The sequence below is a fragment of the Schistocerca cancellata genome, chromosome 5, assembly GCF_023864275.1.
Source record: "Schistocerca cancellata isolate TAMUIC-IGC-003103 chromosome 5, iqSchCanc2.1, whole genome shotgun sequence".
NCBI classification, from domain to species: domain Eukaryota; kingdom Metazoa; phylum Arthropoda; class Insecta; order Orthoptera; family Acrididae; genus Schistocerca; species Schistocerca cancellata.
In genome coordinates, this window is record NC_064630.1 from 468,127,375 (window position 1) to 468,144,597 (window position 17,223).

The 17,223-nt window shown below is 43.0% G+C and overlaps 1 protein-coding gene across 1 annotated transcript in view; it reads left to right on the plus strand.

Annotated features, from left to right (window-relative positions):
- LOC126188605 (trace amine-associated receptor 1-like) overlaps positions 1-1,759 on the plus strand; it is a 51,286-nt gene extending 49,527 nt beyond the window's left edge. The window contains exons 2-3 of the mRNA XM_049930206.1: positions 580-705; positions 1,655-1,759. Of these exons, the coding sequence (XP_049786163.1) occupies positions 580-705; positions 1,655-1,759 (231 nt within the window). The remainder of the gene's footprint in view (positions 1-579; positions 706-1,654) is intronic.
- The last annotated feature ends 15,464 nt before the right edge of the window (positions 1,760-17,223 follow it).

The following is a 17,223-nucleotide window of genomic DNA, read 5'->3' on the forward strand; positions in this document are numbered from 1 at the left end:
TGGACGTTCCCTTTCAAATGAACCATCCCGGCAGTTGCCTTAAGCGATTTAGGGAAATCACGGAAAATTTAAATTACGATGGCCGAACGTGGGTTTGAACCGTTATCCTTCCGAATGCAAGTCCAGTGTGTTAACCACTGCACCACCTTGCTCGGTATTGTAATGCTCTACACTGCCACCGACATTAGTACAGCACAACTGACACTCCACAAACAGCTGACAGAGTGGCTCTCTGACTTTGTACTGTCCTGTCGTATCCACTCTTTACAACTCCACGTCTACAGATTGTAAACAAAGACCATACACCGTCGGGCGTGCAGTGTTTACACAGAATCACGTCAGTTGTGGATTGTAACTGCAAATCCGCAATTATCCCGTAAAAGACTCGTTTGCCGGCCGATGTTTACTCAGTATTTGGTACTTCTAGTATCGTCTACTTTCAAGTGTGTTAGCTTACAGCATTGACACGTTCTGTATCAGCAAGCGGCCCTTAGTCTTAAAGTAGGCCTGGCAAGTAGAGTTTTAGACGTGGCTGTGGACGCGTAGTCGCTCACCACGCGCCGCACTCTCGTGTTGCAGCCGCGCTACCTGCTGACGTCGCTGGCGAGCAACGACCTGGCCATCGGGCTGCTGGTGACGCCGTTCGGCGTGCTGCCCGCCGTGTACCGCTGCTGGCCCTACGGCGAGATCTTCTGCCAGATACAGGTAGGCCGCCGGTGCACCACCACGCCTCTCACCCACCTTCTGCTCAGACTCTGGCGTGTAATCCACCAAGGAAATGAGACGTGCTCAAATGTATGGGAAACTTTGAAATTGTTCCATGCCGTGGGATTGGAAGTCCCATTTCTGAAGAGCCATTTATAGTGATGTTGTAAATACTCCTGGACAAATATTTGATATGTCTCTAACTATTCCCCTAGCAAGAGCCCTTTAAGACGTTTAAATAATTTTTGGTCAGTCTAGAATGAGATTCTCACTCTGTAACGGAGTGTGCGCTGATATGAAACTTCCTGGCAGATTAAAACTTGTGTGCCGGACCGAGACTCGAACTCCGGAACTTTGCCTTTCGCGAGCAAGTGCTCTACCATCTGAGCAACCCAAGCACGACTCACGCCTCGTCCTCACAGCTTTACTTCTGTCAGTACCTCGTCACCTACCTTCGAAACTTTACGGAAGCTCTCCTGCGAACCTTGCAGAACCAGCACTCCTGAAAGAAAGGATATTGCGGAGACATGGCTTAGCCACAGCGGGAGGGATGTTTCCAGAATGAGATTCTCATTCTGCAGCGGAGTGTGCGCTGATATGAAACTTCCTGGCAGATTAAAACTGTGTGCCAGACCGAGACTCGAACTCGGGACCCGTGTGCCGAGTTAGAGCTTTGGTCTAGCACACAGTTTTAATCTGCCAGGAAGTTTCATGTTGGTCGATCTGTGTGAAGTCTGCACTGTTGGTAGCTGAGAAGGGTTGAGGAGCTGTTCTCAGAACTACATGTTGCAGGTATTCTTATACACTATTCTCGCAGTGCTACGCTTTATCGAGCAGGTGAATCACTTGCACATGAAACATGTCAAGACTTTTATACCGGATGACATTTCGTACTGCATTTTTAGCGTGTAGTTTATTTGATCATCTGTTATATCTTTAACTTCTACAGGTCCTCGATGTACCCTTACACAGCTCTCACCTGACGCTGCAGCTCTTAGAAACTATTATACACAGTCATACAACCAAGAAGCAAACGGCCTTGCCTCTGTGGTAACACCGGTTCCCGCCAGACAATCGAAGTGAAGCGCTGTCCAACTTGGCTAGCACTTGGATGGGTCACCGTCCGGGTCTGCCGAGTGCTGATGGCAAGTGGGCTGCGCTCAGCTCTTATTAAGGCCAGCTGAGGAGCTACTTGACAGTGGAGTAGCAGCACCGGTCACGAAAACTGATAACGGCCGGAAGAGCGGTGTACTGACAACATGCCCATCCATATCCACCACAACCACTGAATCCTGTGTGCTGCAGATGACACGGATGCTGGTCGGTACCGTTGGGCCTTCAAACCCTGTGCGGACGGTGTTTGGTTTTATTTTATATCACCAAGTAACTTAAATTTCATGTTCGTCCCACGACCACTCATAAAAATAGATACAGTGTCATCTTTCAACAATTTACACATATGACGAGTACGTACGCAGATAGGTTTATCAATAAAGAAATTTGCTGAAGCATCAGTTCTCTTAGAAAGGTCCGCTTGTGTTACCATAAATTTTCGGTACGTAATTACACTCCTGGAAATTGAAATAAGAACACCGTGAATTCATTGTCCCAGGAAGGGGAAACTTTATTGACACATTCCTGGGGTCAGATACATCACATGATCACACTGACAGAACCACAGGCACATAGACACAGGCAACAGAGCATGCACAATGTCGGCACTAGTACAGTGTATATCCACCTTTCGCAGCAACGCAGGCTGCTATTCTCCCATGGAGACGATCGTAGAGATGCTGGATGTAGTCCTGTGGAACGGCTTGCCATGCCATTTCCACCTGGCGCCTCAGTTGGACCAGCGTTCGTGCTGGACGTGCAGACCGCGTGAGACGACGCTTCATCCAGTCCCAAACATGCTCAATGGGGGACAGATCCGGAGATCTTGCTGGCCAGAGTAGTTGACTTACACCTTCTAGAGCACGTTGGGTGGCACGGGATACATGCGGACGTGCATTGTCCTGTTGGAACAGCAAGTTCCCTTGCCGGTCTAGGAATGGTAGAACGATGGGTTCGATGACGGTTTGGATGTACCGTGCACTATTCAGTGTCCCCTCGACGATCACCAGTGGTGTACGGCAAGTGTAGGAGATCGCTCGCCACACCATGATGCCGGGTGTTGGCCCTGTGTGCCTCGGTCGTATGCAGTCCTGATTGTGGCGCTCACCTGCACGGCGCCAAACACGCATACGACCATCATTGGCACCAAGGCAGAAGCGACTCTCATCGCTGAAGACGACACGTCTCCATTCGTCCCTCCATTCACGCCTGTCGCGACACCACTGGAGGCGGGCTGCACGATGTTGGGGCGTGAGCGGAAGACGGCCTAACGGTTTGCGGGACCGTAGCCCAGCTTCATGGAGACGGTTGCGAATGGTCCTCGCCGATACCCCAGGAGCAACAGTGTCCCTAATTTGCTGGGAAGTGGCGGTGCGGTCCCCTACGGCACTGCGTAGGATCCTACGGTCTTGGCGTGCATCCGTGCGTCGCTGCGGTCCGGTCCCAGGTCGACGGGCACGTGCACCTTCCGCCGACCACTGGCGACAACATCGATGTACTGTGGAGACCTCACGCCCCACGTGTTGAGCAATTCGGCGGTACGTCCACCCGGCCTCCCGCATGCCCACTATACGCCCTCGCTCAAAGTCCGTCAACTGCACATACGGTTCACGTCCACGCTGTCGCGGCATGCTACCAGTGTTAAAGACTGCGATGGAGCTCCGTATGCCACGGCAAACTGGCTGACACTGACGGCGGCGGTGCACAAATGCTGCGCAGCTAGCGCCATTCGACGGCCAACACCGCGGTTCCTGGTGTGTCCGCTGTGCCGTGCGTGTGATCATTGCTTGTATAACCCTCTCGCAGTGTCCGGAGCAAGTATGGTGGGTCTGACACACCGGTGTCAATGTGTTCTTTTTTCCATTTCCAGGAGTGTAAATCGCGTACAGGGAAATTTTAGAAACTTGTAGCCAATGTCCGTAATGCAGAATCAAGACGAACAATAGCAACAGTAATCCCAGATTGACCAGCTTGAATATCCACATCATTCAGTGCAAAATCAATGAGTGAGGTTAGCTTTTACCGTTCAGGAGAACCACGTGTTCACGAAACATATTAAGACTTTCTTCCAAATGACATTTGGTATGGCACCCTCAAACAATATGGACTAATATTCGCCAAAAATGTTAGCTCGTACCTACAGATGACCTACACGTACGACCTTGTTCTTGTATCGGAGGCAAATTACCTCGTTCGACGTGGATCGAGCAACACCGATGGCAACACTGCTGCTTTGTTTTGGCTTAGCAATGAAATACACGTCCGCGTGGCAGCTAACTGCAGAACATTCTTAATAAAAAAATGGTTCAAATGGCTCCAAGCACTATGAGACTTAACATCTGAGGTCATCAGTCCCCTAAACTTAGAACTACTTAAACCTAACTAACCTAAGGAAATCCACACACATCCATGGCCGAGTTAGGATTCGAACCTGCGACCGCAGCAGCAGCGCGGTTCCGAACTGAAGCGCCTACAACCGCTAGGCCACGGCGACCGGGATTTTTAATACATTTCAACTCATAAAAACACAACAGTTTCCTGGAATTCACTTATTAATTGCTCAATCACAATTAGTTTATTGACTATAAAGTCACATATTCAGTAGAAAACCTAGTCAACCTGAAGAAGATACGGAGCTTACAATTAAACTAACCGTACCTACATCAGGGCATTGCAGCGTCAGTTATCAGGTGTGAACTACAGACCTTAAATTGTGATTAGATCTTCCCCATGAAAGTTAATAATAGAGGTCACTTTCATCCTGCTTGAAGTCGGCGTGTAAAATACGCAAACACCATGACGTCGCCTGGTTTTTCGTTTAGTATGTTCCTTACTGCACATAATATCAAATATTTTAGAGCTAGTTAACATATAAACTGCACACAGCGTTGTTTATCATTCAAATAAACGTAACTGAATAGAGAGAAGGGTTCTGCCTTGACAAATACGTTGCCCCTGTCTATCACTGAAATGCAGAAACTGATCTAACGATATTCGCTTTAATAAGAGGCTCTGCCTAAAGCAGTTATTAAAACAGTATATCAACGTTTTGTGTGCTTAAAAGTTAGCTGCACTTTAATTCTACGTCAGAAATATAATAATTCGGTACTGTTGTAGACGCATCAGCTACTCATTCCATTACTTTCATCAATGAAAAGCTGTCACTTGTAATTAGGCTCCTTACCATTCTTCTTGTCTTTAAGAATTTACCTGCACCTGTAACATCTTCTTGCAGCATGCCTCAATGGTATAGTTGCCCTTCCGATATAATTCAGTCCCCAGAATGGCTTCAGGTAGTAGCATGAGACAAAAATTAGATATCACAAGATAAATAAAAACAAGCACAGATTTACAAAGAGATTACAGCAAGCTCTGTCACAACTCAAAGATCATCGTTTGTGCTTGTTCTAGTAATTTACTGTCGGAAAGACACACAAGACACACACTCAAACACTCTCTCTCTCTCTCTCTCTCTCTCTCTCACACACACACACACACACACACACACACACACACACACACACACACACACATACACACAAACACAACAGCATGGATCTAATATCACATGGTATTAGAGTCTACTTTGTCAAGGTGTTGCGACTTTTTCGTGTAATAGAGGAAGGAAGATTATGTTTTCACCCGCCGGTCGACGTCGCAGTCTTTCAAACAGTGCAAGCGATACAAATGAAGCATTACAGCGGTGTCAAAATTAACAAATATTACAGTCAATTATTAGTAATTGCTTATAAAGGTATTATCATGCGCGTAATCACGTAGCAGACGTAATTATTCAGCGCTGTCGCACATCCTTTTTTAAGCAGCCGTATGTAACACTAATTGCAAGAGACACTCTGTATTTTAAACCATCTCTATTTATTTAGAGGGAATTATTGCACATATAATTTTGTGACACTGAAGTTGATATTACTGAAATATTGGAATTTATACTGCAAATAATTTTTCACTGGGTTAGTAAATTACCGATAACTCCATCCTCTACCACCGATTCTTCAGAGACTCGATGTACCGTGCATAAAACAACTTCAGACGTCTGATTAACTTACAAAAAAAAAACGTATTAAATATTTGACGACGTGCTCAATTTTAAGAAATTATAGTTTTTTCCAATTAAAACGTCATACCTGAGGCTGAAGTTGTACTGCACGAAGAGTGAAAATGTAGTAAGCGACAAGTTATCGTCCTTTCCTTATTTTTTAGGGATGTAGTCGAGAGAAAGTTCCTAAATGGTTTCAAATTGTGTATAAAGTGGGTTTAAAGTCGCCAAGTGCTCTCTTTCTCAAGTACAGGATAAACATAAAGTTTTGGTAATATGCATGCCTTAAGACATACTCATATATGCAGTTGCTAACTTACTGTATAAAACCTCTAGCGTAGCATAATATCTATTAATGAGATGATTATGACTAAATTTTACATTTTTAATTTGGTCTATAGACCCCAGCGGAAAACTGCTCCTGCCTGAGCTAAAACGGCGAATATGCTCTTCTTTGAAGGACTCCGACAGAAGAATGGGGACCCAGCCATCTCATTCGTCATTCAGCCATCCTCAACAAAAAATGTGTGTCACGCGAACATATTCGCATAATATACATTTAACACATTAAAGTTTGCTGTATATTTTTTGCTGGATACTGTCCTCATAGATCGCAATTCACTGAAAACGCCTGCTTGTGATTTGTACCCTAAAGGAGCAAAAACTTTATCAGAAGTATGTTACTGAATTTGCAGTCTTTCCAGTTTCACGTAATTTCCGGCAGTAATTTTAAGTTCTTTCAAGCTTGTTAAAAACCTTTTTAGCCCATTTTTCGTCACTGCAGAAGCACATTGCATATTTGAATACTTGCTACAAGTACGTTGACAAAATTTTGGCGTATGATGAAAAGTCACGCAACGACCGGCTCATTTACGTCCGTTATTACGCTTGAGAGCATATTTCGGATGCAAGTTAACACTGCACAGGAACAGCTATAATCAAAAATGTACTTTAGAATGGTTAATTACATTCAGCATTTGTCTGAATGTGTAACTAATATTAAAACGTAAACCACTACAGCATGTACCATTTTCAAAATCTTTCAGTAAAAACAATGTAAATATTTTGGAGTAAAACTGTTTGTACCTCTGGGTCTCAGTAAATGATAGTGACCTCGAACAAAGTTTGAAGGTTCGCCGTGAACATCGTCTCAAGAACGTATGTAAAAGTTTAGATTTGCTGTGTACAGAAATTATAGAAGTTGCCATTCCCACAATTTGGATTTTTGGTACCCAGAATCTTGGTTTTTCGGATGTGTCTTGATAACGGATAAAGATTATAGAAAACGGGAAAATGGCATTTCCAGATAAACGTCTGAAGAAAATACTGCTAGAGTTTGAGTCCTATTGTGATTAGTTACTTAGATAAGTACGGCCATCTTCGAAAAAAAGAATAGAAACAATTTTTTTTTTAGGTTCTCTCAAGAACCGCCCATGAACAGATGGTGTTTTTATAAGCAGCCCAAGGCCTACCCTACACCACACCTACTGGAAAAGAACCTCCCTATTTTCTCCATTTGTGTGAGATGGAGGAAGTGGGTAAGTTTTAAATTTTCACCCTGCCGCAATATGCCCGTTCTCCCGATAAGTATACAAATAGTCGCCAGGCCGAGGCCTATCCAAAAACCCTTATTTCTGTGACCAAACTAACGCGAAATATTATCCCCCTGAAAAATCCCATTTTTGCTTTCAGTTTTTGGAACATATTGATACCGCGCTCTGTCCTGCATGTAGTGATACGAAATACTGAAAATGAATTTGCCCTTGGAAATTGTTAAATAGGCAACAAGGAACTGTGCCTGGGTGATCAGGTACCCGTTTTAGCCGTTTAGTGTTACAGTTACCAGTAAATCCCCGCACCTCTGCTTTTTTAAAGAATCGATTCCCATGCATAAAACGGCTTCAGACGTCTGGGTACGTTACAAATGAATTGCGTTAGTTATTGGACGCTTAGCATAAAAGCGAGGAAGGTTTAAAACAAGTTTGACATAGCGTTTGACGTTTGTTAAAAGTCGCCAAGTGCACTCATTCTCAAACACTGGATGAACATAGTCTGGGTATTTTATCTCTTAAATTACGCTGCCTCACTACGTATACAATTTCTTACTGTAACACTTACGTTATTGTGGTGAACCTCTAACACTGGATTGTACACTGTCCACTTACATGAATGCGACCACCAGCCAGAAGCATGGATAGCCACCTCTTGCAGCGCGGACCGCTGCGAGACGAGGAGGGAGTCAGTGAGGTTCTGGAAGGTACCGACATGGTTGCACAGCCATGCCGATTCCACTGCCATTGGCCAGCTGCGCTCAAATTCTCGCTTGAGGGTCCTTGGCACGATCAGCCCCATCGAAGTGGTTCCACAGACTCTCGATTGGGTTTTAATGAGGTGAGTCCGGTGATCAGAGGAGTAGGGTAACTCATCCAGGTGCTCTTCGAACGGTTGCGGTGCTGGCCTGCAGATTCCATCCTTCGTCGGCGATGGACAGCATTCAGTAAGGATCCATGAACCAGGCGTCTGTTGCCAAGCCCCGTGGGTAGCAACGTTGGCTGAACGATCTTTGAAGAGGTAGCGCTGGTAGTCCCTTGGTCCGTCTGCACCCAGCCGTTACACGTCTGTTCTCTCGAACACGTATCTGCAGCAGTCGTTCGCTCCGGTCATGTAAAGACCCGTGGTGCACCACGGTTGCCTCGACGGCGATTTTGGACAGCGCCATTTTGCCATGTACACTATACCGTAACCAATGTGGCACGTAATCATTTTACAAACTTAGCCGCTTCGTAAATGCTCCCACCCTTGGCCCGAACGCCAATGATCATAACCTTTTGGACGTCAGATAAACCGCTCCGTTTACTCAATACAATAACGACTGCGCTGCTATCCCTGTCCACTAGACACGTTTTATATACCCTCCACTGCTAGTGCTGCCATCTGCAGTCTATTGTTGGTTGTTGACCGTTAACGTCGAACATAAATGATGGTCGCATTAATGTGACTAGGCCTTGTGGAATACATCAGATGTATTGGGGGATATGAGAATACTAAAACAGTAGTGAAGGGTGCAAAAGCGAAGGCAATCCGATAGTGATCGGACATTGTCACATTATAATAATAATAACCTGAATGTCGGTGGTCTGTTAAGAAAAATTAATATACATACAAAAAATTGAGTCACGCTGAAGTTGTGGAACTGATTCAACTATCGGAACTTTTATTACCCTGTAATTATTTTTCATTCAACAACAAAATTTATTCTCCTATTGAAATTCTGACCACGGGCAATTGCCTGTGGATGATATATTTGTTAACAGAAAATAATTTTTTTAATAACAAGGTACGTTGTAAAATCGAAAATGTAAATTATAGAATATTTGTAGATAACGTGATCGCCCTCATTAAGAGAGACGAAAAGACAGTGCTATGAATAGGATGTATAAGAATGTTCAGTTTACTGAAGAAATAGAAAAACAAGAAAGCATTAATTACGTAGATGTCACTATTAAAAAAGTAAAGGGCAAGCATAAGCTCAGCGTTTTCCCTAAACCGATGTAAATTGGTTCTGTTATAAATACAGTTTCTTGTCATCCACCGCGCTAAAAATATGCATTTTTAACTCAATGATTCATAGAATTCTCACGTTACAACTAGACTCCAGGCTGCGTTGCCATCAAGTTACGTACTTTGAAGCAGATTGCCTTAGACAGCGGATATAACACCCAGTTAGTCAAGATCTGATACAAAAAATTGAAATAGATACTGAATAACAGGAAAAACACTAAGGTTCACAAAATTAAGATAACCTATGGTTCATGAAGAAAAAATTTCTGAAAAAATCGAGCAGTAGTTCTTTAAATCTAGCATTTCAATAGTTTTTCAAACCGCCAATAGTTTAAGATTTAAATTACGGCATAATATATATGAGGCAACAGCGACAAATATAAAAAGTCCGGTGTGTGTAAACTAGAAAGTGATAAGTATTAAGGATTCTACATAGGTCAAACCAAACGATCAGAATTCCCCAGATGCGGAGGACATATTGGAAAACATAACCGCACAGCGTTAGTGATCGTCTGTGAGACTCAAAGTTGAACATTACTAGCACTGACCACAATATGAAAATTCCTCGCAAACCCCCTAAAGGCAAGACGTTAGATATTTTGGAAAATTTGTAAGTATGTTATCATAAGAAGCTACGCAGCAATAATGTTCTTAACAATCAGTCATATATCACGGAATACCGGAGACTGGGTGTTTGTGTTGTTCTCATCATTTCATCATCATCATTTGTGAGAGTTATTAGGTTGGATTGTGAAAAGAAAATGGTCTGTGTAAAAATTGGGACTTTTACGGGCGCTGATGACCGCGCAGTTGAGCACCCCACAAACCACACGTCATAATCTTACAGAATACAAATTATTTAAAATATTTCATGATGTACTGTAATTGCAATTTCTTTTCCTTTAGCTCTAATTGTTAGGCTTCACAGGCAATATCTTTAAAAAACGTAATTAAACGCTGTAGGTTCAAATGGCTATGAGCACTATGCGACTCAACTTCTAAGGTCATTAGTCGCCTAGAACTTAGAACTAATTAAACCTAACTAACCTAAGGACAGCACACACATTCATGCCCGAGGCAGGATTCGAATCTGTGACCGTAGCGGTCGCTCTGCTCCAGACTGTAGCGCCCAGAACCGCGGGTGAGAACCGCACGGCCACTCCGGCCGGCAAACGCTGTAGTTTACTTTTTTTGTAGTCATCAATCTTCTGACTGGTTAGATGCGGGCCTCCACGAATTTCTAACCTGTACCAACCTCTTTATCACAGAGTAGCACTTGAATCTTATGCCCTCAATCCTTTACTGGATATATGCCAGTCTCTGTTTTCCGTTCAGTTTCTACCTTCTACAGCTCCCTGAAGTCTTACAATATGTTCTACCATTTGTCCCTTCTTCTTGTCGTTATATTCCGTACATTCTTTCCTCTCCGATTCCGCGCAGTACTACTCATTTCTTACGTTATTAGTCCGTCTAATTTCCCACTTTTTTTGCAGCACCACATCTCAAATGCTTCGAGTCTCTTTTGTTCCGGTTTCCCACAGTTCGTATTTCACTACCATACAATTTTGTTCTCCAAACGTACTTTCACAGAAATTTCTTCCTCAAATTACGGCCTTTGTTTGATACTAATACACTTCTCGTAGGTAGGAATGCCCTTTTTGCCAGTGTTAGTCTGCTTTTGATGTCCTCCATGCACTATCCGTCATTGGTTATTTTGCTGCCTAGGTAGCAGAATTCCTTAACTTCGTCTACTTCGTGACCATTAACCCTAATGTTAGGCTTCATGCTGCTGTTCCCATTCCCGCTACTTTTCATTAATTTCGTATTTCTTCAATTTACTCTCAATCCATATTCTGTACTCATTAGACTGTACATTTCATTGCCGGCCGCGGTGGTCTAGCGGTTCTAGGCGCTCAGTCCGGAGCCGCGCGACTGCTACGGTCGCAGGTTCGAATCCTGCCTCGGGCATGGATGTGTGTGATGTCCTTAGGTTAGTTAGGCTTAAGTAGTTCTAAGTTTTAGGGGACTAATGACCGTAGATGTTAAGTCCCATAGTGCTCAGAGCCATTTGAACCATTTTGTACATTTCATTCAGTATATCCTGTAATTCTTCTTCATTTTCATTGAGGATAGCAATGTCATAACCGAATTTTATCGTTCATATCATCTCACCCAATTTTAGTACCACTCTTGAGCCTTCCTTGTATTTCCATTATTGCTTCTTTGATGTATAGATTCAACAGCAGAAGCGAAAGACTGCGTCCCAATCGTACACCCTATTTAATCTGAGCATTTCGTTCTTGGTCTTCCACTTTTATTATTCCCTCTTGGCCCTTGTACATGTTGTATACTTACAACATGTACAAGGGCCAAGAGGGAATAATAATAATAAGTGTAGAAAACCAAGAACTATAGGCCTATAGCCGCACGGGATTAGCCGAGCGGTCTGGGGCGCTGCAGTTATGGACTGTGCGGCTGATCCCGGCGGAGGTTCGAGTCCTCCCTCGGGCATGGGTCTATGTGTTTGTCCTTAGGATAATTTAGGTTAAGTAGTGTGTAAGCTTAGGGACTGATGACCTTAGCAGTTAAGTCCCATAATTTTTCACACACATTTGGACATTTGAACATGGGCCTATATCTCTGACATCGATCTGTTGTAGAATTTTAGAACATGTTTTTTGCTCGCTTATCATGTCATTTCTTGAAACCCAGAATCTACTCTGTAGGAATCAACATGGATTCCGGAAACAGCGATCGTGTGAGACCCAACTCGCTTTATTTGTTCATGAGACCCAGAAAATATTAGATACAGGCTCCCAGGTAGATGCTATTTTCCTTGACTTCCGGAAGGCGTTCGATAGAGTTCCGCACTGTCGCGTGATAAACAAAGCAAGAGCCTACGGAATAACAGACCAGCTGTGTGGGTGGATTGAAGAGTTTTTAGCAAACGGAACACAGCATGTTGTTCTCAATGGAGAGACGTCTACAGACGTTAAAGTAACCTCTGGCGTGCCACAGGGGAGTGTTATGGGACCATTGCCTTTCACAATATATATAATTGACCTAGTAGATAGTGTCGGAAGTTCCATGCGGCTTTTCACGGTGATTCTGTAGTATACAGAGAAGCTGCAGTGAAATTCAGGAAGATCTGCAGCTGATAGGCACTTGGTGCAGGGAGTGGAAACTGACCCTTAACATAGACAAATGTAATGTATTGCGAATACATTGTATGATTATATGATAGCGGAACAAACACAGGTAGCAGTTACATCTGTAAAATATCTGGGAATATGCGTACGGAACGATTTGAAGTGGAATTATCATATAAAATTAATTGTTGGTAAGGCAGCTGCCAGGTTGAGATTCATTGGGAGAGTCCTTAGAAAATGTAGTCCATCAACAAAGGAGGTGGCTTACAAAACACTCGTTCGAGCTATACTTGAGTATTGCTCGTAAGTGTGGGATCCGAACCAGGTCGAGTTGACAGAGGAGATAGAGAAGATCCAAAGAAGAGCGGCGCGTTTCGTTACATGGTTATTTGGTAAGCGTGATAGCGTTACGGAGATGTTTAGCAAACTCAAGTGGCAGACTCTGCAAGAGAGGCGCTCTGCATCGCGGTGTAGCCTGCTGTCCAGGTTTCGAGAGGGTGCGTTTCTGGATGAGGTATCGAATATATTGCTTCCCCCTACTTATACCTCCCGAGGATATCACGAATGTAAAATTAGAGAGATTCGAGCGCGCACGGAGGCTTTCCGGCGAACCGTACGCGACTGGAACAGGAAAGGGAGGTAATGACAGTGGCATGTAAAGTGCCCTCCGCCACACACCGTTGGGTGGCTTGCGGAGTATAAATGTAGATTTAGATGTAGATGTATAGATTACCCACATTTTTCTCAAAATTTCGAACATCTTGCACCGTTTTACGTTATCGATCGCTTATTCCAGGTCTATAAAGCCTATGAACTTGTCTTGTTTTTTTTTTAGTCTTGAATCCATTATCAAGCAATGTCAGAACTGTCCCTCTGGTGCCTTTACCTTTCCTAAGGCCACACTGAGCGCCATCTGACTCATCTAACACATAAGCAATTTTCTTTTCCTTCATTTTGTATATTAATCTTGTCTGCAACTTAGATGCATGAGGTGTTAAGTTGATTTTGCGATGATTCCCGCACTGGTCTTGCAGTGTTCGGAATTGGATGGGTGACATTTTTCGAATGTCAGATGGTATATCGGCGGACTCAAATGTTCTACACACCACCGTGAATAGTCGTGTTGTTGCCACTTCCCCCAACGGTTTTAGAAATTCTGATCTAATGTTATCTGTACCTCCTGCCTTGTTTGATCCTAAGTCGTCCAAAGCTCTTTTCGGTTGTGATTCTAGTAAGGGATGCGCTATCTCTTGTTTCTTCTTCTATCACGGCATTACACAAGTCCTCATCCTCATAGAGTTCTTAAAGGTAATCATTCCGCCCACCTGCTCTCATGTCTGCGTTTAACAGACGATCTCCCACTGTATTCTTAATGTTACCGCCCTTGCTTTCAGTTTCGCCGAAGGCTATTTTCACTTTCCTGTACGCTGAGTCTGTCATTTCGACAATCACTTCTTTTTCGATTTCTTTACATTTTTCATGTAGCCGTTTTGCTTTGGTTTCCCTGCACTTCCTATTCCTTTCATACCTCAGTGACTTGTATTCCTGCATTCCTGAATTCCCGTGAACATTTTTGTTATTCCTTCTTTCACTGATCAAATGAAGTATTTTCCCTATTACGAGTAGTTTCGTATCTTCTTTGTACTTATGTTTTTCTTCGCAGCTTCTGTGATTGCCCTTGTAGAGATGTCCATTCCTCTTAACTGAACTGCATAGTTAGGTATTCTTTATCGAAGTATCTATAGCGTAAGAGAACTTCAAGCGTATCTCCTCATTCCTTAGCACTTCCGCATGCCACCTCTTTGCATACTGACTCTTCCTTAAACTTAAGTCTACTTCTCGTCACTAATAAATTGGGTTCTGAGCCTATATCTGCTCCCGGGTACGCCGTGCAATCCTTGTGTGGTTCTTGAACAGAGTATTCCCAATTCCTAGGTGAAATTCATTGCAAAACTCAATTAACGTTTTCCTCTGCTATTCATACTACGAAACCCATATTCTACCTTAACCCCTTCTTCTACTCCTTCTCCTACAACCACATACCAGTCCTTATGAGTATTGGATTTTCATCTCCCTTTACGTACTGAATTGCCCGTTCATTGTTTACGTACACAACCTGTATCTTCTCATGTTCAGCTTGCGGTATGTATATGTATACTTTTACTGTTGCTGGCCGTGTTGGTTTTCTGTCGATTCTGATAAGAACAACCCTATCACCGAACTGTTCGCAGTAACACACTCTCTGCTGTGCCATCCAAATCATAACGAATCCTACTCTCGTTATACCATTTTCTGCTGCTGTTGATATTACCCTATACTCATCGGAACATAAATACTTGTCTTCCTTCAGTTTCCTTTTACTTACCCCCACTACATCTGAATTGAGCCTTTGCATGTCTCTTTTCAGATTTTCTAGGTTCCCTGCCACGTTCAAACCTTTGACATTGCACGCCCGGACTCTTAGGAGGTTATCCTTTCGTTAGTTATTCAATATTTTTCTCGCTGACACCTCCCCTTTGGCACTACCATCCCGAAGATCCGAATGGGAGTCTAGTCCGAAATCTTTTGCCAATGGACAGATCGTCATGACACTTTTCAATTACAGGCCACACGCCCTTTGCGTACACATTAAGTGTTTTTTTTTTTTTATGCAGTGGTTTCCTTCTGCATGTTCCTGCGCTTCGTCATCGCTAATTCTTCCACCTTTAGGGGTAGCTTCCCACCTCACAGGCGAGAGAGTGCCTTCAACCTCTGTCTGATCCTCTGCTCTCTTTGACAAGGCCGTTGGCACAGTGAGGGTGATTGCTTATGCCGGAAGTCTTCGGTCGCAAATGCTGATAATTTTTATTTAAAATTTAAGAGGTATCAGAGACGAACCCCGAACCGACGAGTTTTGATTACTAATCGAGGACGCTATCCCTAAGCTTCTGGTACAATTCTACTTAGCGGCAGCTTTGGCTTTCAGGTAGTACCACACGTAGACGGCGAGCTATGGATCGCGTTGTACACCATACATTTCACTTTGCCTTGCTGATTAATGTCATCTTTTTTCACCTGTCTTCAGCTGGATTAAGCACCGAATAATTATTTTGCTGTAGCCTTCATGTACCTAAATCGTGTAATTAGTCCTTGGTTGTATCTAGGGACAATAAACCTCGTAATTACACGTCATAGTTATGGCTATATTGCAATTTTATCTAAATCTTTTAAAGTCTCAATGAATTTTCCTTGCCGCTGCTGCTAATTATTATTTTTGTTTTGAGATTGTAACTTTTCCATATCTAACGTTTGCCGATAATCCACAATCATACGCAGATCTCGGGCTACGTATCATATTGTATATCTAAAAGGTTTTTTCGCTCAGATGCCATCCAGCGATGCGGTCAACACTACCGGTATGTAGGTACGAAAAACACTTTGTTGAATGTATTTTATGAAACTATGCCTCTTCATCAAATACGTAATGCGTTACATATGGCGCTCTGTACTGTGCAGTCTCGTCTTCTACTAGGTTTCTGCTGTGCAAGCACATTGTCAATAAATGTTACTGTGCGATTATTCCGTCCTATATCTGACGGTCTATACAGACAGAATTTTAAAATACGAGTTAGGCTGCAGTATTAACGACATGCTGTTCTTTCGACTTCATACTTTATCTCTACGTGATTATATACGCTCTTCCTCTGTCTGGAAAGCACTTAGCTTTTACCTGCAACAAAAAAAATTATTGTGTGCGCCAGTTTCCACATTTTTATTGTAATCAAATATTTATTTTGCAGTTCATGTACGTTGCAGTCTTAACGACGTGTTGTCTTTTTCGACTTACTGTTTTACCTCTGCTTAGTTGCTTATGCTCTTGCTGTTCTAGAAAAAAATTCGCTTCTGCCTGCTACAAAATGTTTTTGTACAGCAGTTACCACCAAATGTTTAAAATTACACATTTGCAGCTGACAATCATATGAATATACAAGCTACCTCTAGCGGCATTAAATGTCAACATGTTTTTTAGCAACTTTCGCAGCGTTTCAGTTCAGTGGCCATCTTCCACCAGTGACGTCCGCCGTCACTTATTATAGGGGACAGCTCCACTTGGCGAAACATATTGTACTTGCTGGTTTTAACTTTAACTTGACAATGCGTCTTACTTCAGCTATCTAGACAAGTAAGATACAGAGTACATTTACTGCTATAAGTATGACAGTATACTCTATTTTTATAATCTAACACGATTTACAGTTTACCTACCCACAGATCAGATGTTGGTAACTCTGTTTACGACAGACAGTGCTTACTACTAATCTCATTCAAAATATCACGTAACATGCAAGTTAACAGTATACATTAATAGTGCACTTCGGTTTACACGTTCTTAGCTCCACATCTTAAAAGACAATTGATGTAAGTGTGTATTTGTGTATGTGAGAGTGTTACGTCGCCTCTATTAGACCAAGTTAGGAGAGAGGCTAGTAGCGAATAGGTCCTATACATTCATCTGCCTGGCTTTATACTATACTCACCATGATACTTACCATGGATAGTGACGAAGTAGCATCAGGATCAACTGTCATTTTTAATAGATGCATTGTGCAGTCAGATTAATGGCACCACCTGTAAAAAGACTGAATAACCGCCTCTTGC